Source organism: Cloeon dipterum, chromosome 1 (assembly GCF_949628265.1).
Source record: "Cloeon dipterum chromosome 1, ieCloDipt1.1, whole genome shotgun sequence".
Classification (NCBI taxonomy): domain Eukaryota; kingdom Metazoa; phylum Arthropoda; class Insecta; order Ephemeroptera; family Baetidae; genus Cloeon; species Cloeon dipterum.
The window spans coordinates 32,808,676-32,832,703 of record NC_088786.1 but is presented as its reverse complement, the minus strand read 5'-3'; the positions used below and the strand labels follow the sequence as shown (position 1 = coordinate 32,832,703).

Genomic DNA, 24,028 nt, shown 5'->3' with positions numbered 1-24,028 from the left:
CCTTTATTGTCAGAGTTTATTGTAAATTGTAATATCGATGAATTGAGGACACAATTAGTCAGCTAATTAATGTTGTTAATTTAAGTACATTTTGAGATAGGAGATATGGGGGAAACTTCTGGAGGTTTTCAGCACAATCTTGAATACATTTCTCCTTCTTTCTAATATAGCACACAGTAAATTATAATTATAAATTCATTTAGAATCAGCTTTTTAAAAATTCCCAAATAAACCCTTTAGTTTTTGCCACCCCTGCAATGGTTGACCAGAACAGGAAGCCGGCCTTTTTCACAAACAAACATGCCTGCCATGGCGTTCACTTATTTTTTTGAAAAAAACAGCATCACACAACTGTGACGAATGGCCCTCTATTGGTATCAACTGTGATATGCCTCTTGCCTTTTACTATTTTTTGAACTGTGATAAAAATACACTGTAACGCTTTATGAAATATGAAGCCACAAAATATCAGGTTGTGTACGTCTGCTTTTATTGTGTCTACTGTACACACTAGCGTGTTTAATTTAATAAGTTTTTCATTCCTATAGGTATTGTTTGCTGTTTCAACATTCAACATCTCACAAAAATCTAGAAAACATTGTTAAAAACATTAAAGTGTAATAATGTTTACAGTTTATTTAAGAAATTTTTAATAATTTTTTTAATATTAATAATTTTATCAAAATATTGATGAATTTTAAAAAATTAAAACAATTTTAAGTTTATTTTTACTAAAAATCTGTGCATCATAATATTTAATTATTTTTGTTCTGCAATTTTTGTGATTTTAAGCAATATTTTATTATTAATAAAATATTAAATAAAAACAGGTGGTCATAAATGCTCATAAACGTACTTGTTAAAGATATAATTACCTAGGTCTGAGTTGGTTCCAAAAATTAATTAAACTAGGTGCCCATGGATTTATCAACATATGTGGGAATTTCTATTAAATCACAAAAGACATAAAAGTAAAATATGAGTGATCAAGTTTAGTGATCACGCTTTGACCACACTCGAATTCTTCAAACAAGAACGCCGACCGCGTGGAAACCTGCGCTGTCAATCATAATAGAGGTTATTGTGAGAGGAAGTTTGCCGTTCGGCCAAAAAGGCAGTTGGCCCGAAATAATCGGGCGGCAGATCGATTAGCGCGCGAGTGTCCGCCGCGAGTCGCGAGTAGGAGCGCGCGGCGCGGGGCGCGGGGGCCTCTCGCGCTACAAGGCAGCAGGCAGAGCAGCCCGCGGCCCCCTCCCTGCTCTCCCCTCCCGCGGCGTGGTGATGCGAACGGCGAGAGCGGAGAGTGCGAGAGATAGAGCCTGCGAACGCAGTCAAAGGATGAACTCTACTTGCGTCATATCACATGCACGGTGCGTTTCGAGGAGCAGTGTGTAATGAGTGGGTGCTCGCGAGTGCGCGCAGGGCCGGCAGAGCGTGAGTGAGGCCACCGTGGGCCGCGAGTGGGCCGCCAGGAACGCGATCGGGGCCCGCGCCGCGCCAGCAGGATCAGTATGGTGAGTGATCTTAGGCAAGCAGTGCCTCTCCGCGCCTACTTTTCGGGTCGATCCCGCCCCGCGGCGCCGAGGGGCCCGCGCCGGGGCCCTCGCGGGCCCGCTGCCGGGCCGACGTGCCGCGGAATGCGTTCGCCGCGCGGCCAGGTCCAACCTGCGCTGCCAGCTCAATTTATTAGCATGATGAGAAGGGGCAAATAATCATCTCTCTCGCGGCGCGCGTATCACAATGTTGCGAATTCTCAGGCCCTTTGGCGAGTGAGAGAGAGAGAGAGAGGCAGGCGCGCTAATCCGACCGCCTAGAAGATGCTGCTCCCTCCGAATATCGCAGGCAACGCGATTTTATTGATGTTTTTGTTTTGCCATGGCCGGCCGGCTCGCGAGCAAAACAAACAGCCAGCCATCCGCTTCTCTCCCTCCTCTCGACTCGCCGCCGAATTCGGCTCCGTCGCTCCGTCTATCGGCCGAAATTTGGCGAGGATGCGGGCCTCGCGCGCGCCTGCCGTGTCATAGAAAATGGCTCTCTCGCTCGCTCGCTCGCCGCGAATTAGCGTTAGAGCGAGCAGGCAGCTGGAATTCGCCACGTTTCCTCGCTTGCTCGCTCGCTCGCTCGCTGGTTCGCGCAAGGGGCCCTCGCAGCCTCTTTCTTCATACACTCCGCGCCTTCCTCCTAGCTGCCTTGCCTTTGAACGCGCCTCTATTGTTGGACCTCTATTACATTTTCCAGCCGTTCACGCCGCACTCTCTCTCGCAATCGCCGCGCCACTGCAAATATTTTGCCATTCTCAATTCGGCAAAAACGCTGACAAACAAAATGCCACCATCCCCTCCTGGCACTAAACAAAACTCGAGCTATTTTATTCGTCCAAATGCTCTGGAAGCTAAGAACGAGTTTTTTGGCGTTGAAACAAATTCCCACTGTTTGTTACCAAAATTGTGATTTTTATGTGCACAAACAGTAATAATTTATTGTAAATATAGAGGTCTCATCAGGGAGTTTCGTCGGCTGAGCATTTTTGTCGGCGGCTGGCACAGCTGAAAATGATTTTAATTGTGAACTTTGACAGTGCTTAACAAATGGGCCGAATACCAACTTTTTTCTCCAGCAATTTTCGACTTTTTGACCAGCAGCTGGTGACCCAAAATTAGCCGGCTGGCTGATACCTTTAAAAGCAAATTTAGTTCATAAATGAGAATCAGCGGTGTATAATTAAGTGTTTCTAAATAGCTCAGAAGTGTTTTCTTTGAAATATCAATTCCTGGTTTAATGAACAACGTGAATCATGCGATTAAAATGAATAAAAACTGGATTTAAAACGCCAAAAATCTGAGTATTTGTTAGTATCTGTTTCACAAAAAGTGCTTTGAAGAGTTAAGGAAATTTTCCAATCTTTTAAAAATAAGTTTAGGTATTTTGGCTAGTGATTTTTTTGTGTGACGTGGTTCCACACGATTTCGTCACTTTCCCCTCCTTTTGATTGTTCTCACGTCAGCTATATGCGTGCAGTTTTCAACTACCAGTAATTGAAAAACTGCGGCGTAGTTTTTTCTCTAAAGGTAAAAGTACTCTGCTAATGAGGCCTGAGGGGTTGGAATAGCCGCGAAACTTGGCGAGACATTTTTTCCTCGACATAATTTTACCCACGCATTCTAGGACAATTTTACAATTTAGTATTTTTCATTTCATTTTAACCCATTTATTTGGCTAATTAGTTATAATTTTCGTGTTGATTTACGTCTCATTGTTTTGGTTTGCTAAATTATTTACTGTTCTCCCTGGTTGGCATTAGCAATCAGAAAATTAAACGTGGGTCGTAAAAAGACAGATTTATTTTGCCTTTTCTGAGTATCGCCTATGCAGAAGAGACGCAAACCGCACCACGTGTTGGTGTGCTTGTTAAAAGAGTTTTTAAGCAAGGCAAACAAATCGACGGTGGCTGCTCACTTGCCAGCTCTTCTCGGAACGAATATTAAAAACAAATAAACCGCATAAAATAATATCATAAAAGCAGCTGCATATAAACGGCTAATTCAAGTCGTAAAAACGGCGAACAATGCGCAATGCTTTTCGCCTTCGCGGCCAGCCTTGCCGCGAAATCTGGGAAAGTGAAGATCAAAATCTGGGCGTTCGCGCGCCACAATTTCGTCTGAATTAACCCATTTATCATACGGGGATTGTCTCCCGTCACACGTGCGCACACGCGCGTGGGATTCTCTCTCTCGAGCGCGTTTGAAGCAGGATTTTGATTGTTCGAGTGAAAGAAGAAAAAAAAGAGTCAGTCGGCTGCTTTTCATTTTTGTCACTTTGTCTGATGAATACCAGCCAGCCAGACGAGAGCGAGCGGCCCCAGAGAGGTTGATTTAGCTGTGTATTGTGCTGTTTCGCCAGCGAAAAGAGTGAACAAGTGCCTGCCGCGCTCTCGTGTAAATGCGGACTCGCGCGCGGCGCAAACAGACAAACACCGCTTTGCTCTCTGAATAAGATAATAGCGCATTTTCAGCCGCTTATCAACTTTTCCTCCTTTGACAACTTCATTTCAAAACGGCTCTAACAACTTGCAATGTAAATTAATTTGTCCGTTAAGAATATTGACTTTTCAAAATTTATCTGAGAGTATTTTCTATGTACTAATGACTGAATGAATAATTTATCAAACACATATATATAGTAGTTTAAATTACATTGAAAAGGCGTCAAAACGTGCGCATCTCAAATATTACCTTTCAATCAATTAATGGAAAATAACTTACGGTTTTGTAGAGTTACGATTGCCATACTTTTGAATAATTTTTAACTCATAATTGAAACCAATTTTGATGGTAAAGACTCCCCCCCCCCCCCCCAATAATCTCGGAGGAATGAGTCAGCTTTTGGGTCAAATTATGATTAAGAAATGATTATAGACTTAGGAATCTTAGACTGTAACTTTTCCCGAGCTCTGTTAAGGTCAACGACTGATTACAAAGCTCAACAGGATTTATAAGTCTTCTTAAATGTATCATGATACAAAATAAATGCATAAAAACAAACAATAAAAAAATGAAAAATGCGTGATTAAATAAAGAGAAGATTGAGAATTTAACTTATGGACTTTTCAATAAATTTAAAATGATAAATTATTTGCTCTTTTTATAACGCCAGCAGGTTTGAAAGGCAATGTCTAAAAATGCTTGAGAAAATGGAATTGATTTTTTCTAACCAGTATAACACCAACAATGCAAAGAGGTGTTTTATGTTTGCTCAAAAGTGTGAAATGCGTGGTTCTTTATTACAGCAATTACTCGTCTCACTGAGCCGCAATACTATACTACCTCTAATTTTATTGGCTAAATAAAACAAACACTTTGGGGATTTAAAATACTGGCTATTTTTAGAAAGCAGGGTTATCGAAAGCAGTAGAACAGTGAATGTTCTTTTAAATCATCCGAATCGGTCAAATTTAATGGAGTTTTGCTACGAGTGATATTCGTATGATTATCACCAATTATTTATCGAAGTAAAAAAATCAAAACCTTTCAACCCAATTTGCCATTAGATTAGAGTTTATCGAAAATATGATTGACACCATCCGGTGCTCACTTGGAGTCTCCATCATTCAAAGCGTGTAAATCAAACAACCCGTTTACGCTTATATTCACACTTTTTTCGCCGGAGGTATAGATAAAATCTTTCGTAATATTATATCTCTGGTTGAGGCTGGAACGAATTGTCGAAAATTGGTGCCAAAGACCGGGGAAAAGCAAGCAGAATGTTGGCAAGTGCTCCTTTGGCCGCGGCTATTTGAATGCGCGGCGGTGGCGGGTTACGCGCAACAGTCGCTCACTTCATCCTCCTTTCTTTCTCGCACTCTTTGAAGTGCTCGTGTTCGCTCGCTCTCGTACACTGGTGTGTTGTCGCTTTATGAAAATTCAAAAGGGCTAAGTTTCCTTCAGCTTTTCCCCTTCAGCAGCCACGCCGCGCTTGCACTTCCTCTTTTGTCACGTCGTTGTGGACAATTACAGCTTCTTAATTCTCTAGATTCCCCGAGTGGGATTCAACGTTTACCCCTCACAGAGGCCCTGACAAACTGTTGACCATTTATTTTAATAATAATAAATTCGTGTTTTTAACTTTTTCTTAAGAATTTCGTTTGCTAATTGAAAGAGGAAAGTCGGAATTGCTGATTGGCAGGGTTTGAATGCCGAGTTTTTCTTTTTTTCGGCAGCAGTATCAATAGCCAAATAATTGCATTATCGGTGAAAAAGAAAAGCGTTGGCAAGTGGCGCGGTTTCACTTTTTTATTATGCACGAACGTCGTCGCTGCTATTGATTTTAGCTCTTGCTGAATTAACTATTCACCGGGTTCTTTTTATCGCGACCGCAGAAGGATGTTGTTTTGCCTCCTAAACAAAGGCGCCTTTTCACCTTTGAAGTTTTTGGCAGGCAATTTGAAACACGTAAATATCCATTCAAGTCGAAGCAGCGCGAATAAATGACGAGACATTTGCATTTTTTGCCTCCTTTCGAGTGTATTTTCCGCGTCGTTCGTTGTCGCTTCAATTTCGCCGAGAACACAAACTGAATAATTGCGGGAAAACAACATCTGTCACGCCGGGGCGACGCTTTTTGCGAGAGAGCAATTTTTCTAAGTGAGCCCGTGTGTTGAGCAGCGAACACACAAAGGCAGCGCAAAAGGAGAGGGAGGAAAATGACGATACGTGGAAGCTGCATGCGGCTCCGAGTATAATGTGCATGTTCGGCTTTTTCCTGTTGCTCTTCTTCGCGGCAGGCACACCTTTTTCCGCCGCCACCGCCGCGCTCGACACCGCACAACACAATTCGCTCACAGCGACGCCTGCTGCTTCAGATTAAATTCGATTTGGGAGTGTGTGAATAAATAATACACCCTGAAACATCTTTTTCGTATTGCGTAATAATTTTTTTATGATCTCGATCTTACAAAAAAAAATTAACGCAAGCCTCATTTAATTTTTAAAATAATTGAAAATCCCTATTCGAATGTAAAAAGACCAAAATGATTCCTCACAGGAAATTTAAATTGAAGACCATTATAGAGCAAGAATCTGGGCGATTTGGCCGCGGTCAGATCATAAATAACAATCCTTCTGCGGTTTGCAAAGAGTCTTTTCCTAATCGGCCGTGGGACTTTTTCCCTCAAAAATCACCGGGTCCTAATTGCCGACTTTGTTTTGGGCGCATTATTTGGTATCGCAGCGTCAGATTAATGGCGCGCCATAAATAATCGCGGTAGGCCATTAGACGCGACGCGCGATGCACGCCTCGACATTCATCACCTGACGCGCACAAGAAGCGATTTCGGGGGTAAAAGCTGGTGAGGCCCTGCGAGGGCCGCGCGTCACCGGACACCAAATTAATTCTTTGTTAACCAATCGACCTTTTTAATTGGGCCTGCGCTTAATTCGCCGATTGCCCCTCTCCTGATTGGATGACGAGCGAAAAAAAATTATTATTCGCTTTACTGCGCCGTCCGTCTCCACTAATTTATTCCGTTTCGCCGACCACAAAATGACAACATTACGAAATCAAGGCTCCGGCGTAATTCGATACCTGCGGCCGTTGCGGGTTCGATGCCGGACAATTGCTATATTTTCCTCAATATTTGCCAATGATGCTTTCATTAAATTGTTCCGAGAAAGCCGAGAGAGATCTCTTTTATTTTCTCCTAATAAAATATCATAACTAACCCTGCAGGCTCACGATTGCCTCTACTTGGAAAGGCATTCCATGTTGTTTTTCCTTATCTCTAAGGTGTTAAATTGAAAGGTTAATTTCAAATTTTTTCCCTGCACTAGAAATATATATATCTAATGGAGCAAAAAAGCTGTCAGAAATTTGGCCGATGAGATGAAAAGAGCGACAAGGAAACGTATTCAAGTGGCTCGCCGATGCGTGATTGGCAGGTGTTGGCCAGCCTGGCATCCAGTTTGTCTTCCTTTCAGCGCTCTCCAGCAACAAAAAATAAAGAGCGAGAGAGATCTATAGAGAGAGAAAAAATCTAGTGTTGGGCGCTTCCAAGAAAAAAGCAGGCGCAGCGGACGAAAAACTTGCTCTCCCAAAGCGGTCGCGAAAGCAACGAGGAAAAAACTCGCACAACAGTCATTACGGCATGCACACGCAATTATTTTCACCTGCGTGTTTGCAGGTTGAGGTAGGCAGGCTTGTTTGTGTGCCGTCGATTTATTTGCCGTGGCGAGAGAGTAACCAACGAACGAACGAACGAACAAACACATGACGCGGCCGGCCGGCTTGAAAATAAATACACTCTCGCGACACGCCGATTGCGATCGGCCACTTTTTCCACCGAACGAAACGCCGTCTGCCCTTACGTGAGTGCAAATTTGCTTGTTTAGAGGGACGCTGCAATCGATATGTTCGGGAAAAACGACAATTTTATGCTAATTGAAGTGTCGGCACGTATGCTTTTGGGGGGCTTATTACCCGCTGATACGCACTCACTTCTCACTTCCTGCTTCACGGAATATTAATTTTGTTTATCTCGCTATCCGCAAACTCAGCAAATAACTTTGTTAATTAAAATTTAAAATTACACTGCTCAAAATTGTTTTTAAATTAAACGCGTAATTAATTTTTAACGTTTATTTAAATGATGGTCTGATTTACAATATCAATTGAAAAAAATTTAAGTTTTCAACTTTGTATTGTGGAAAGTAAGATTATTTATGGAAAAATCCAACAAATCAAAGAACAGAGTCAGGTGATTTTTGCAGTGGTGCGAAATTATGGAATCTTTGACGGTTGAATAGTCATTAAATCCTGACTGCGGTTTTTATTATTTAATTTCATGCTAAAATTATTTACAAACAATTTGGCTTGGATCCCGCTTACTTTGCATATCAGGTTGTTCGCGATCGCCCACGCGAGCGTTAAATTTTGTCCATGCATGTCTATTATGCGTGTTAAGAACAATAAAATTACCGACCCTTTTTTCATGCAGCGTAAAAAAAGTGTGGGAGAACCTTTTATTAGACGCAATAAACGTCAAATTGATTTTCGCCGGTTATCGATCTGTCTATTAAATCTAATTTATTCAACACTATAAAACCGGGTGTGCAATGTTATCTCCGTGGTCCCCCTCCATTATGAAAAGAAAAGATGGAAGAAAACAAACTCGGAAACTCAATATTCGTTAGTAATAATTTAATTTTGAGGTGATACGTTCAATAAAATACGTTTACTTTATTTTTATTGTGGATTTCACATCATTTCTATTGATTGGGAAATTAAATTTCGTAGGAACCTCGCGGCAGTTTATCTAGTCTAATCTATTTCGTTGACCTTTTGTCACTTCTAACTACCACTGTTATTTACTTTACGAGATGAAAGCACTTGCGTGATGCAACGAAAGGAAAACAATTTTAACCTTTGCTATCAGCGAACATGACGCAATATTGAGCGCTTTGATGTCCCACGGATTCTCTCAAATCATCCATTTTTTGTTATCCAAATAATGATTTAATTCGTTAGTTGGAAAAAGCTTACTTCATTACCGTTCTGTGGACGAGACAATAAAACACGAGCAGATTTTTTGAGGCGTAAAAATACAATGTTTGAGGGTAACGCTCTGGCGAAATATTTTTTTTTCTGCTGGCAATGGAAAAAGCGATGGGCAGCGCACGTGAAAAAAGCTAATAATAATGACTCCGGCTCCCCCTCGTTGGCGCGTAAATTTATTCAAAAGAGCGTGCGTGCAATTTAAATTTATTCCGTGTGGTGTGTCACACATATTTTTCATTGTTGTTGCGGCCTGTTCGCAGGAGTCGAAGAGATCGAGGTAAACTACAAGCCTGCCATACCGACCACCGCCGATAAACTTTCCTCTGCAAGTATAATGTGAATAAGGTGAGATGAATATTTATTTATTTATTCCACGCAGCGACATGCCAAGTCTAGCTGTCCCCACTCGCAATTCTTCCACTCATTCATTCGCCTCAATCTTGACGCGAAAAAAAAATATTTATTTGCCAGTCCCCCGCGAGCACGAAAATTTACTTATCACGCACTCGAAAATCCTGTTTCGTTGACAGCCTGTGTATTAATTTTGTTTTGCAGATCGTCCTCTGACCCCAGCTAGGTTTGCCGAATGTGGCTGGGATCCGATGGCCCCAGCCATGCAGCTGACCACTACTTCCCTCTTCCCCTTTTCGAGTCGTTTGAAGACGAACCAAAAAGTTTCGCGAATTGGCCCGACCCTGATGAATGCGATTTTGGCTTCCCTCGTCCTCGTCCTCCTTTCGAATATCGCCTCCGCCCGGACCCCGGGTAATAATTTTTATTTTCCCACCCTCAAATTCAAAACTAATTTTGTCATTCTTGCAGACAACACGCCGGAACTGTGTGTCGTCCGCGTTCTGGAGCAGGGGCTCGTGTCCCCCTGGCTTAGCCAACCGCGAAACTCCCCCGGCTGCTCCAGCCACGGACAGCTGAGCGAAAACGGCACAGAAGTGCACGTCATCCGCGCCCTGCTGGGCAAGGGGACGCAGCTTCCGCGCCCACCAAAGGCAGATCACATTCCCATCGACCTCGAGTTAGACGCGACCAACCACAACGTGTCGGCCAACCCCCTCGCACTCATTCTCAACTCTGACCAACCGGTAAGCCGTCTTTTTTTAGCAAAACAAATTCAACGGTGAATCGGAGTGATTGACGCAAATAAATTGTTTCCTTCTAACCTGACCGATCAATCACGGCCGAGAAAAGTTAATTGAACGAACAGCTGTATACATTATTAACGGACGCAAAAGCAGGTGGTTCGGTTTTTACAAGGGTTCAAGGAAACCTGATCTGCGGGCCGGTTTGACTGGTTTTCACGCCAGTTTGTCGCAAGTTTTTGAACGAAGCTATAGTGTTGACAATTTTAAGAATATGAGGCCGTCAAAGGGGGCATTGTTTCGAATAGTGGAATAATATTCATAAATCAACTTGTGCTAAATATAACTTTTTGGGGTTAATAGAAACTTAAAATAGTTTTAAAGAATAAATATTTTTAAGGTTTTGTGGACAACTTGCTATAATTGAAGTTTATAATACGGGTTGTGAAATAGATAATTGACTATTTTTCTGTGTATCCATTTCTCATGGGAGAGTAAAATAATTTTGAACGTTTTTAATTAGTTTTTAAGCAAAAATAATTTTCCTAATATAATGTCATGTTTGAAAAATTCAGTTTAATTCCCTATTTTCCAATCTACTTAAAAATACCAATATTTTTGCTCGAAATGTCATATTTTGAATTTACGTTTGAAAATATAAACATTAGTAAATAATCTCAAACATTACTTGACGATCAAATCAAATGTTTGAAATAGCATTTAGAAGAAAGAGAATATTATTTGTATGTTTTTGTGGTAAAAAATGTTTCAATACATCAAACAATTAATCAAATAAATTGTTGAAATAAGTTTTTATTTTTGCCACTAGCATAATATGAAAATGGATGATCCTCTTGAAGTTTCGAGAAATTGATTTTATTTAAAAATTTTAATGAACGCGTTTGAAACGCAACAGAATTAACAAAATTTTAACTGCTTTTCAAAAATTGTGAACGTCTAAATTGAACAGACCTATTAACAGTGACGTTCTTAAACCAATAATGGTGAATTATATTTCATTTAAATAAAAATTATTTTTCAATCGTGTGTTAAAAGAAAAAAGGTTAATAATCAACTCATCCTGAACATATTCTTTTTCAACCTTCTTCAGTTAACCCTTTTTGATTTTCCGAACAGGTTCTGTGGCGCATCCGCGGACAAGGGTTGTCCGGAGGTCCGCCGATCATGGTGGTCGTGAGCAAGGGCAGCGAGGCGGAGAGCAGCCTGAACTTGCGTATGGCCTACAGGGAATGGCAGAACAAGAAGGCTTTGGTGCGGTTCGCGAAGAAGAGTTGGGGCGCTATCACCTCCTTCACGGAGATGCGCGGCGCCAATCGAATCGAGCTGATAGTCGGCTTTGGCGTCCGCGAACAGAGCTCCGAGTGCGACACCAACAGCACCAAAATGAGCCCGGTTGCTTCGGCCAGCGCCGTCCTGCGCCAGCAGGCGGAGGGTTGCTTCAATGCGGCCCTTGCCGGCTCGAACGAGTGGTGAGCTTTGTGAATTCTCAATTAATTGTAAAATTTCTTTCCTTTTCATTAAAATTAAATTTAAATATTTAATATGCCTTTCCTCGTAATTTCAATTTTTCTGAATTAATTCCGAACAATTTATTTTCAAATTTCGGAATTGTTAAAAATTTAATTTTTACAGCAATCTATAAAATAGGCCAAAGATAAAAAATTTACTGGGAAGCCATGGTCAAAATTCTGTAAATTTTATTATGTCATCTTATTTTCCAGCGATGTATACGTTTTTGAGATATCCCACCGCGACATGATCCGCCACTCGGATTCTGCTCCTCCCGTGCAGGTGATCCTGCGTGGCGAGAAACGCAGACCCGTGCGCAGAAACATCACCATTTTATTGAAGGCGCACAAACCAACCAAGTGGCAACTGATTTCGCACGGGATCGATGGAAAAATAATTGTGATAGTAAGTCTTTTTTTAGCTTTCCGCCCTTCTAAATAATTTAAACGATTAATTCGTGAAACCTCAGAGTGACCAACAAGTTGAAAATTCGGACATGGAAGACAGGCAGAGCTTTGAAGTGCGCAACACCGAGCTGCCGGACAGGATGAACTCGCTGCTTCTCTCGGCCACCAACTACGGACCGCTGGTTTTGTACGCCAGAGCTGAGAAGGCCAACGGCTTTGATGTGATCGTTGCTGATACCAAAGATAAAGGTGCACACTGGCCTCACTCACTAGCTACGGAGAACTGACCAACTCGTATTTTTCAGTAGAAGATGAGCAACTCAGTGGTGATATGGCTGGAGAAGAAAAGGTTAGTGATCCGAGCTCACTAAAGCATCATCAGCATCTGGCAATTCAGCACGGCGCTTTAAAAGCCACGGCCGTCAGCAGTGTGAAAAGTGAAGGTACCAAATTTTAACCATAAAAATAAGGGATGATATTATTAAGATAAAATTACAAAAAAAAAGCTTTAGAGTGTAGCAATTAGTCACAAAATGACTGAGTCACACCAGCCACTTTATGTTGTCTTTCAGCTTTTTTAGAATTTGCATATTATTATTTCCTTATACACTTTGTTGTGACATTTTCATGGTTGTTAAATCTTCTCGATCGATTTGCAGAGAAACACCAAGTCCTGTTAAATGACTTACGGAAAGAGATGACAGTGGTTTGCGACCCTGGCTGGATCAATATTAGCTTTCCCAAATCCCTGTCTTCGAAACTAGGTGTCAGGTCGATTACCCTCAACAACCCAACCTGCACGTCACAATCCAACACGACTCACGTTTGGCTCAGCACTCGCGTCAGTTCTTGCAACACCTTGAGGGACGTCGAGAAAGAGAAAATAATGGTTTATTCGTAAGTGCTTTATTAAACAAAAAGGGGTGTAAAATTTAAATCAACCCTCAGGAATCACGTCCACGTGAAATTCGACAACACCCAAAACGAGGAGGTTGACGAAAACACGGTACCGGTTGTTTGCAAGTACTTGCAAAGCAATTTCCCAGGAAATGCTGTTGTTATCTATGGTGGCGAAGATGATTTTGAGGTATGTGAATTTTCTTGCGTACATTTTCTCCATCCTTTTAATATTATATAATTTAAAGTTTGAAAAATGGAATTGGAAATTTAACATGAAACGCACAAAAGTCTGTGACTCATTTTTTGCAGTTGCTGCTTATGATTTTTTGCCTTTGCTTTTTGGATCGCAATATTTTACCTAAACATTCAAATCATGAATAATAAAATACACAACAATGTACACATTGAGTGAGCAATCGAAATATTAATCTAATTTCAATGAGAACCATACTTTTCAATCTAAAATAAAATATGACGCAATAAATGGCAACCAAAAAACTTGTAAAATACTGAAAAAAAAATTAATCATTAACCGCGCACTGAGCCGCAATTACAACCAATTTTAATCACTAATCATTGAAAAAGGAAGTAATTGCAGTTCTCAATTTTTTTAAAGCCTCAAAAGTCAAAGTAATCATTTCTTCTAAGTTGTTTGCTCTTGGTAAATCATCGTGAAGAAAATTGATCTCGTCAAATATTCACTCACAATTTATAAAAAAAATTGACATCTCTATAGGACGACATATCTGAGAGACAACAAAGTCCAAGCAAGACCAGCAGCGGGCTCAGCCTGTACACGATGGACGTGTACAAAGACCGAGATCACTCTGAGCAGCTGCTGTTCGAACCTGGACCAGCATTCGTCTCCATCAACGACACCTTGTACGTGCGGACGTGGCTTGACAGCTGTGAGTTGATGGAAATAAATTCAAAATTATCAATTCCAAGCTTGAAATGGTTTAGTTCACGGCATCCAACTGGTATCGGACTCTTGCTGGATCTCAAACAGTTCCAATTACAAGACGAGGCGAGCCGCACGCGTCGTCCTGATCAAAAGGGCTTGTGCCGCTGAGCATTCGGTACAGCTGGAAGATTACGGCAGTGAAAGATCTTTGAACACGCATGGCGGTTTCAGCTTTCTGGTAATTAACTACTGGCTAGGTTCCATTTCGAATTTTGCCGTTTTGTCTCTATAGGTGCACAAGTTGTATGCTGAGTTTAACAACTTGTACCTGCACTGCGCTCTTGGAATGTGCGCTGGAAGGGTTGGAACCAAGATAGGCAGCATTGTCAGTGTAAGTTTTCTTTGAAATTATTAATTTATTTTCGTTAACAGGAGTGACACTTATTTTAATGTTGCAGTGTGAAGACCTAACCCAAAACTGTGTTAACATTAACACTGGGTTCAACTATTTCTCACCCACGGCGCAGGAAGTTGTCACGAAAGGCCCATTCAAAATTGCACCCAGGAAGCCAAAGGCCTCGTCGCCGCCTCAAGCAAAATTGCCTATTGGTATGTTGGGTACCATCAAGGACACCTTTCTTTATTCTTTTCAATTTTAATGAAGTCCTCTTGTTGGAAAAAGAAATAGCAGGGAGAAAAATTATTTTAGATTTAGTTTCGCTGGCTTAAAAAGGCCGAAAATTAGTTAATTTCTCTTCGAATGTTCCCTTTTTGCTAGAGCCATTTGTAAAATTGGTCTATTTTAGCGCAATGATTGGATTTGAATGTTTATTTCAGATTCTGGAATCCCTCCATTGGCTCCAGTGAATTTGCCAGGTTTGACTTTGCACGGAATAGCGACTAATCCTCCCAGTGTTCAACACACACCTGTGCCTGAGACAAGAACAGCCTCAGTAAACCCAGGAAATGTTTCAACTGAGATGGCTGCCGTCATCGCCTTGGTTGCATTCATGATTGGCGTCGTGGTTACTGGTGCCATGTGGTTCGTCCACGTTAAAACTGGTAATTAATAAATTTTTTCTCGGCAAACAGTAGATTAATGTAATTTGTCTCAACGGAAAAGTCAGCTTGCAATATTAAAGGAAACTGGCGTTTCCTTTAGTTTAAGAAATACTAAATAAAGCAATAGAAAAAATTGAGGGTCTCAGACGCCAAATTTTGGGTCACATGTTCTGCCGCCAGTCAAATAATCGACAAAAATCGGAAAAAATGTTCAATTGCCGATCCAAAATTTGGCTGAAGCCGGTTCATCCACCCGCCGCTTTAAATTACGCGGCTGAGACCTCTAAAGAAAAACTAAAATTGATCATTGCAGCCAGTTTGAGATAAATTTGGCTAAATTTTCGCTCGCAATTTGCAGATCCTTATCGCCAAGGGCGAAAGGCGCTTCACCAGCCGTCCCTGCAGACAAGTCACCAACACCAGCGGCCGTCGCCGGCCCTCGGGGTCAACGGCCAGCAGGCAAGCAGTGCAGCCATCTAAAGTATTTCCCGCGAAAAAGTAATACTACGTATTTATTCAAACTACCTCGAGAGCTCACCGAGTAATTTTAAGACTTCCGACGGCGGAATATTGCTTGCACTTGGGGCAGCTCAAACATGGCTAAATCCTAAAGAGTAAATACACAAATACTACTAAGGAGCGTATAGGTTTCAACACCGATTTATTGAAAGCGGCAGCCTTATTCGGGGCCCCGCACCTCTTTGCATTGTCCAACTGCCATAATATTTTTAAATTATTTATAGTTTTCGGAACAGTTAAGATGAGCCGCGATTATTATTTCCTCGATATAATAATAATATTCCTTCGTTCTACCTCTTATATTTTCAGGACTTGTCAAGTCTTATCACTGAATGCATTTACGATTGAGTATAATGTTTTATACGAGTTTTTTTATTACTCCATTCACTGCTGTTTCTGCGCGTGATTCGGATGCACATTCCTCCACGTTAATTATTGCCTTTTTCCTATTTAATGTTAGTTTATAGAGTTTTACTCATCATCCGTTTCACACTGATCACACGGTGTTTTTTCAATGCGACATTGAAGAGAGAGTAGTTAAATTACCTCTGTTTTTGATCCACATTTGCTCAAGATGGTTTCTAACCGCGTGTATAATACACTACTAAGTACTACTTATACTATTTACAGAACGTCGTGCGGCAGCCAGAGCCTTGCTAGTCGCTGTTCGAAAAAAAAAACGACAAACACTTGGCTGGCCGCGAACGAACCGACGCAAAATAACATTCACAAATTTTTTAAAAACAAGACGGTGCCACAAACTCGCAGATATTAACCTCTTTCTCTCTTACTATACTTCTGTCACTCTTGCAAAACAGTTTTTAAAAGCGAAATAATTATAGAAAGGAAATGGAAACAACTAAACACCCGCAGTGAAAAATAAAACATATAGATTATATTGTTAAAGGCTCACAACAAACAAACAAACAAACAAACAAACAAGAGATGACGAGAATTTTCATTACTGAAGAAAAATACAAAATAGACTGATACATGTATGAGGATACCACAAGATACATTATTAATTTATATTTTACTACGGTGTACAATTGTGAGCAGTGATTTACCATGCTTGATGGTTTTGTACACTGATCAATTTTTATATATTTACGGTCGCATTTCTGTTGAACGTGAACACTCTGTGCCGCAATTCAGTATTTTTTTCCTGTCCGTTCCAATGTTTTTCTCATCGTTAAGCAGAGCGGTGCAAGTACTTTCACTCATACTAAATTGCTTGTCGGGTAGTATATTTTATTAATGTAGAGTTCGATTTTTATAATTTTCAATTAGATTTACAGGTCAAAGTGAAACCAATTTTGATTGTTTAAAATATACAATTTTGAATTCTGCGAACGATCAATTTGGACCAACCTTGTGCTTGTGACATGAAATTTTGTGTTTGTATCGCTCTACTTAATCTTCAAATCTGCAATCTTTCTTAACAGACCCCCAAAATCATCTCAGCAGCGTATTGACGATAGTTTTGACTGACAAACGTGGTCATGATTTTGACATTTGCATTTTTGAACCATTTAAAACACTGTCAAACACACACCTAGAATTCAAATTAATGAACCATAACGCAACCGGCTGTCTTGAATTTCACATTCACATCACAGCGCCTTTTAAAAATTCCAGTTTGAAAGAAACAAGCTGCGTAGCCCTAAACATCAATAATAGTAATAATATTTACGGAGGATAAATAGGGATACCTTCAGATAACGAATAACAGTGCATTTCTCCATTTTTTTACTGTAGGAAAAACAAACGACGTACCTGGTGAACTATTACGCAAAGGAATGAATTATTATTCTGCTAGGCACGAACACAGAAACACGACTTAAGTTGTAACTCACTTTTCGTCCAAAAGCGTCCGGTCGCCGAGGCGTAATCGCGACTGCAGACCGAGTGGCGACTACAATTTTTACTTATATCTCTGCGCTGATTTTACTTTTCTGCACCCGGTAACGCTCTATAAAGACACACACAAACACACACATTGCATACATATAGCCCTTGACATATGAAGATTTTTCTAAACTTGTTGGAACCTATATTGAAGTAAAAAAGAACTCTTTACTCAAATGAAAAATAATGTGGGACACGGAGAAACGAAGTTTGAGTCGCGTTATACCTGTTACTTGCCGGAGTGAAGTAACTTAATTTGCTATACCTTAGCTACTTAGCTACTTAAGAAGGAGAAACAGGCCCCGCCATTGTAAGTGTCACGCGCGCGGGGCTCGATTGATTTTACAATTAAATTATTTTCAATTTTCGACACTTTTAGTTTTTTAAGGTTACATAAAAGTAAGATTGCTTCTCAACAAAGAACTCAGGGTCTTGTAAAAAGCGTAGTTTGTATTGATTTAGTTTTACTTTAGCTCTTAGCTTGTTAGATGACGCGTTCTTTTGATTTCCGTCTGTTCTAAGTCTAGACGTATTTAAAAGAGGAAAGGGTTTGTCGCGAACGCAACGCTGCTTGGGCAGCCAGCAATTATTACACAATGGAATTTAGACCTTTTCATTCCACGCGGAAACTATACAATATCAATGCTCTAATTCTAGAGGGTGTACACTATATTCTTCATGAATAGAAAAAATTGCTGCATGTACGTTTTAATCAAAGAAACAATCGTCATAATTCGGCGAAGACGATGAAACAGCGAGGCAAATTTCGAAGAAATAAAATAGAAGAGATTGAAGCTGGCACGCATTAGAGAGGAATTGCGTTGCGTGGAATATACTATTAATAACCAGTGTGCATGCATGTGAATCATTAGGCGTGAATAATTGATCGTGATCTATGGCGGTGTTAGCGAGTTCATGTAACTGGTAGTTTGCACTGCAATTCAAGCCAAGGAGGGGCTCTATACCAAACTAATTATATTTTTAATAAGCATACACACACTTTATTTCCGCGATTTGTTGTGGTAGTATTGGGCCACGCACTTTTAATTTGTATAAATGAAACTGAAACTCTAAATTTATAAAATTTAACATTATTTCTCGCTGGCAAGAGAATATCGTATGGTATATATAGTTTAAATAATTTTACGGAAATGTTAGCCGGCAAATTATTCGATTTTAGAAAGAAAAAAATTAGTTAGCTAATCGAGCTTGTTATTCTTGGTGTTTTGGCGAAAACAAAAATTTACTGCGGGCAGATCTATTTTGAACATTGTTTTTCTTACCCAAGTTTTCGAACACATTTTTGAAAATTTTAGCCACTCCTTTGTAAAAATGGCATTTCTAAAATTTAAAATTGTTGTGATGGTTTTCATATTTTTATGGCTATGGAATTCGGCTCGTTCCACTTTGTATATGTACGTTCTAGTGAAAATTTACCTTTTTAGGCTAAGACTAAATCTACGTGTATTTAACGTTTAAGAAGTATTACGATATATATTTTTAAATTCATCTTTTTCCAATCGATTTCGTACGGAAAAGCAAGTTTTAAAACTCCTCTCCAGACGCAAAAGCAAACAAATCGCAAGCTGAAATCCAGACAGGATCCCAAGTCAGTGTCATTTCTGCGTGAGTGCGTGAACGAGGCAATTTTGCGAGCGAATGCCAGCGAATTCCGCGGTCTGCAACAAATTTTCGAGACGCAGCGCGGAACTCGGCAAAAGAGTGCTTGCGGGGATTTTTATTTTCATTTCCGAGATTAAAAGACTGAAGAGATCGCGCGAATGCGAGACGGGTGCATTTACCGTAATTCTGCGAAAATGAAGACGCGCGCGTGCCGAACAACACACACACACACAAACCGATCGAAAACATAAAAAATAAAGTACTGAGCAGCGAAAATCTGCAGCTCCAATCCACTTTGCATTCCGTTTCGACCACCAAAACATGCAGATCACTACATATATATTATAAATATATAATCACAATAATACGATGCGTGTCGTTGTGTCACGCAGCAATTTTAATAACCACGTGTCGATGCTGATATTTAAGCAGGAAAAAGCAACGTCCCAAGTGGCGGAATTGCAACAATGAATGACGGTGTCGATGTCGTTTTTTCCCGTCGTTCCATTGTTTCGTCGTGTGTTTGTGAACTGAGAATTTTCGTAATTGCAAGCGTGCGCCGCGTAAGCGGAAGGGGCGCGGCGCCGAGCCGCCCTTTTTGTTTTCCAACGTTTCGTCCGAATAGCGCCAGTAGTGCCAAAATCTTTCGTGTTTTTCCCCGGCCCGGCGGCGGCGACTCTCGGCCCGCGGCGCACCCTCCCCCCTCCCTCCCGAGGGTGTACATAAATATACTTCGTTGATTTTTCAATTGAGACGATCTTATGAGGATAATACACAGATACCGAGAGTGAGATCTATCATAAATACTGATTAATAAAATTAATATCAGGTGCGTGCTGCCAAAAAGTATTTTAACGAAAGGGGGAACGGATGGTAGGTACGGAATGGGAATGGTTGGTGATTGGCTTGTTCATTTGCGCGGTGTGCGGCGGCGATGGATCCTAGGGAGCTTAATCTGCGCCTTCGCAGCGTATAAATGATGGCACTGAAAATATACCAGTTTCGTGGCGCTTGGGAATCTGACGAGAAAATCGTACTATACGCATTATAATATAAATATATATTTAAACACGAAAAAGCAACGCGTATTTGTTCCAATCCGAAATTTTAACTGTTGCGACAATTCCGAATTGGCGCGTCAATCAATTGACTTTGGTTCGGCCACAACTCTCAATCAGACTCTGTAGCATGTTCCATTGGTGTTTTAAATCTGCGTGCAGGTGTATCTACAGAATCACCCTCGCGAGCGAGTTTTAATCAGCGTTAATAGTGACTGTAACTGGATATTGCATGCAAATTAATAGGAAGTAAGCAGACCGGGCGTGAGTCGACGACGCCTTGCAATCATCGGCGCCTCGGCCACGAAAACTCGACTCCCGTTGTTACGCATTATTTATTTGTACAGTTGTCGTGGCCTCAGCGCTGCCGCGTGGAGCAAAATTCTCATTGAAAAAATAATTTCTTGCCGTGTGCGCTTTTTTAATCACTTTGTCGCTCCACAAAGGCCGTTGATTCACGCTCGGTTGATCCGTATGTATCGTGTAAGCAAAGCAGAAAGCACCGTTTGAGAAAAAATAGCGATGATTGTATAATACCAAAATCAGGCAGCGAGACACAATGAAACCAAAAATGATAAATCTATCCCCCAAAAGAGTTGTCTTCTTTTGTAGCCAATTACTGACCCACTTTTTTCTGGTTTTATTTGAGATCGACAGCGCGCGCACGGTGGCGAAGAACATCAAAAATGTGTGTGCTCCGAAAAGCCGAACGATTACGGTATTTTAGAAAGAACACAAATTTGATCTGCTGTTGTTTCCTTGAGAATTGAACTCATGTTACAAAAGCATACATTTATGTGTACCATACAAAAATAAAGTGTCAACAGTAATTTCACAGTAACTCTTACAAACCCTGGTTTTATTTATTGCAACCCTCTACAAACATGACACGTGAGTAAAATCAACCTCAGCATTCTAAATAAATTTCAACCTTTTTTCTAGCAATGATTATTTTAATCTCCTCCTGGAAAATTTTCCATCTTTTTCAGCTATCTCAAAGGATTTAAATTCTGCATCTGATATCACTAAGGACGCAAGTACTTTGACCGAAAGGAATTTGTCCAAAGTCCAAACGATCCGGACATTGTCCAATAAAAGGAATTTTTTTAGCAATGGACCTGGCAAAAAAGGTTAAATCACCGATCTTAGAAAATTCGCCCTTTAGCTGGTTGGTCAGGATTGATTTTACACTTTTGTCCTCTTGCAAAGTCCTTTTTCCACTTATTGAACATATGACAAAGCGTTTGTTGTACATTTTCATTAATGGATGAATTACTTCGTTGCTGCACAAGTTTCAAATTCAAAGAAGAGTTTCTTCTGACACTGCTTGATAGTTATACTAGCCCTTTCGTCAATCAAAATTGTCCTTGTTTCGAAACACCAAGTGCAGGACATGACAGTCCAGTCATTCTGACAGTTTCTGGATCGTTTGGAGAAATTCCGAGTATGTTCCTAAACACCTTTCTAGGACAAAAGACTGATGTCACCCCATCACGGAAAATCTAGGAAGAAAATTAATGTGAACGTGAGTACAGCCCTATTAAAAAAGAATTTTATTACACAGAGCCATAAAATCTCTAAATGTTTTCCCCTTTGAGAATTCAGTTTAGAAAATTGAAAATTAACACGAAAATTCCCTGGTGAGTGATAACTTCATTTTTGTTCATAAAGATGGCATATATAAAAAGACTCTCTCAATTTTTCCTCGCACGTTGAACAAAGCAAAAAAAGGTTATAAAAGCGAAGCGTTCATGTTGGAACTTCAAACGAAAATAAACTGTCTGGGCGCACGTCAACGAAAGCGACGGCAAAAACTGGGCAACACAAGCAGGTGTGTCAATATTGTCGCTCCTTTATTCCACTCTGCATACTTGGAGCGGCAGCTGTAGTCGGCTTTCTTGCATTCGCCGACGACGGGCGGGGCAGTCGATTTTCCGCGACTTCAAAGCGACGTCCACCCGAATATAATATTATGGGGCTCTGCTCCCTTGGCGTCCTGCCACGAAACGGCGCAATGAGGCCAATAACGTGTAATTTCACGCGCCATTGTTTCCCAGGGCTTCCGAAACCATAAATCCGATGTAATTTGGGCTCGAACGGCTCCCAAATTGCAGCTTTAATACGTGGGATCATAAAGCATCATTAACGAATTGTATCGAAACCCTTTGGGAAGGTGGACCCGCAAAAAGATTAATCAGAGAATCCCCAATATGTGCCAGAATTGAAAATTTATCCAACTTGCGAATTTACGGGTTAATTAATTTCTATTCTCGACTTTCATGCAACGCTCAGGTTTTCACCAGGAAGAGCCAAAACCGAAACTGACACGGCGAAGATCCCAGGAGAGTCGGCTGTCGGCGCAGCAGTTTCACTTGCACGTTTGTCGCACTCCAGGGAACAAGCGTTCCATTCGCAACTGCGCTTTTCCATCAAAATCTCCGAGTAAAATGTATCAGTTGATCCAATACTTGAAATGTCCTGTCACTAACGAAGTTTCCTTGATATTTTTTTTCCGATCTGTATATCGATTGCGTTGTGCGACTGTTTTTATCTGATATAAGTGGAAATAATTTTTGGAACATTAGCATATCTTGCAAAACCTGCAGGTGTTTATTTTTATTTTTAATAAGGTGCAGAGGTGCGAAAAACACCACTTTTAACGATGCAAGCAATTTTTCAGCGGAACCTGCTCAATATAATTAGCAAACTTTCGCTGGTGTCGGTTTATTAAACGTCATCAAATTTTAGCGAGGACGACGTTAATTATTTTGATGGCGTGGCTCGTACAAAATTCGGCTGCAGCTGGCGAGAGCAAGGGCGGTGCGCGCGTGCAGAGCCAAGTTAATAAAGCGGCTTACTTAGCGCCAGTGGAGAAAGTGCGATAAATGCCTGTGGTTTAATACATGCCACCTATTTCCCACACCAATGTCCTCTTTATTCTTCTCTGTACGGCGAAACAAAGGAGCAGAGCACTGGGATTACTTTAGCTATTATAGGCTCAGGTAAGTAAATGATTTATTTGTTTAAATTTCCTTAAATGGTTGGAATTTATTTAAAAAAATGGATTTTTTATAATCAAGATTACATTACATTATTTTATACTTTTTACTTCCCCTCCATACCCTAACCTAAATGACCTTTATTTCCCCTTTTTAAATTAAATTAATTTTGTCTGAAATAAATATTTTTTAATATTGCAGAAGCTGATTTTTTTTAAAATTCCAGTCTGAAATGAAAGCATTGACTGGTGCCGCGGTTGCTTGTCAAAATAGCAAAACCGGGAGTTGGCCTGCTCTCTCGCTCGGTGGTGCGCTCGCAGGGATGCTGCGAGGGGCGAGTGAGGGGTGTGTGTGCCGCATTGCGGGGGCGGAAGACGCGAGCGAGAGGATATCAGCCAAGCTCCAGTGCAGCTTCTGCTGTCCCGCGCAAGCCAGCTCCGGTTCGCTTAAAAACACAAAGCCACCTCGCTTTCCAGTGGACAATCACTGCGCTACTGCGAAGTGAATCTCGACCAAAACTGCTGGCTGCGGTTAATTGCAGAATGAGCTTTGCTGTTCGTGCGGAAATAAAAATAAAAAAGGAAACTCCCCTGCTAATACGTCAAATTTAGGAGAGTGAGACGTCAAAACAAAAAAGATGGGGCGACGCGGAAACAAGACTCTTGGGCTTTCTTTCTTTCTTTCTTTGACGCTGGAAAATAATAACGTGCGGCGATGAAAAAGTCGGTTGTGCGTGATGAGAAGGCCTATTTTCTGCTCGTTTATCAGCTGCAGCCGCGCACGCTTTCTCCCTTTTAAATTGTATTTTCCAGTAAGACCCCGGCGAGACTCACCTTAGGCGAGTAAACATGCTCGTCTTCCAGACGTGGTTAGACTTAATTAGATTTGCCTATGAATAGTGGCTCCGCGGCATGTGCGTATATCGCAAAAGGCCTTGCGTTGTGACAGGATGCGCGTTGAAGTAATATATGATAGG

General features: G+C 40.9%; 1 protein-coding gene across 2 annotated transcripts; it reads left to right on the top strand.

Annotated features, from left to right (window-relative positions):
* The first annotated feature begins 1,294 nt into the window (after positions 1-1,294).
* LOC135934185 (transforming growth factor beta receptor type 3-like) lies at positions 1,295-20,056 on the top strand. 2 transcript variants are annotated; one of them, XM_065475754.1, is made up of 16 exons: positions 1,295-1,514; positions 9,309-9,393; positions 9,604-9,813; positions 9,871-10,145; positions 11,280-11,632; positions 11,885-12,077; positions 12,142-12,328; positions 12,388-12,522; positions 12,739-12,976; positions 13,028-13,166; positions 13,716-13,887; positions 13,943-14,121; positions 14,176-14,274; positions 14,342-14,492; positions 14,721-14,945; positions 15,304-20,056. In XM_065475754.1, the coding sequence occupies exons 3-16, from the start codon at positions 9,651-9,653 to the stop codon at positions 15,423-15,425; spliced, it is 2,631 nt and encodes an 876-aa protein (XP_065331826.1). In that variant the 5' UTR covers positions 1,295-1,514; positions 9,309-9,393; positions 9,604-9,650; the 3' UTR covers positions 15,426-20,056. The 2 variants fall into 2 exon arrangements, with proteins under 2 accessions (XP_065331826.1, XP_065331815.1); XM_065475743.1 differs by having other exon boundaries at positions 12,385-12,522.
* Positions 20,057-24,028: the final 3,972 nt, after the last annotated feature.

Excerpts from the sequence above, each read along its gene's own strand:
- LOC135934185 (XM_065475743.1), top strand. The coding sequence starts at position 9,651 with ATGGCCCCAGCCATGCAGCTGACCACTACTTCCCTCTTCCCCTTTTCG. Across the intron at positions 12,977-13,027 it reads GAGAAAATAATGGTTTATTC|GAATCACGTCCACGTGAAAT; the intron begins GTAAGTGCTTTA and ends ATCAACCCTCAG. Across the intron at positions 14,275-14,341 it reads AGATAGGCAGCATTGTCAGT|TGTGAAGACCTAACCCAAAA; the intron begins GTAAGTTTTCTT and ends TTAATGTTGCAG.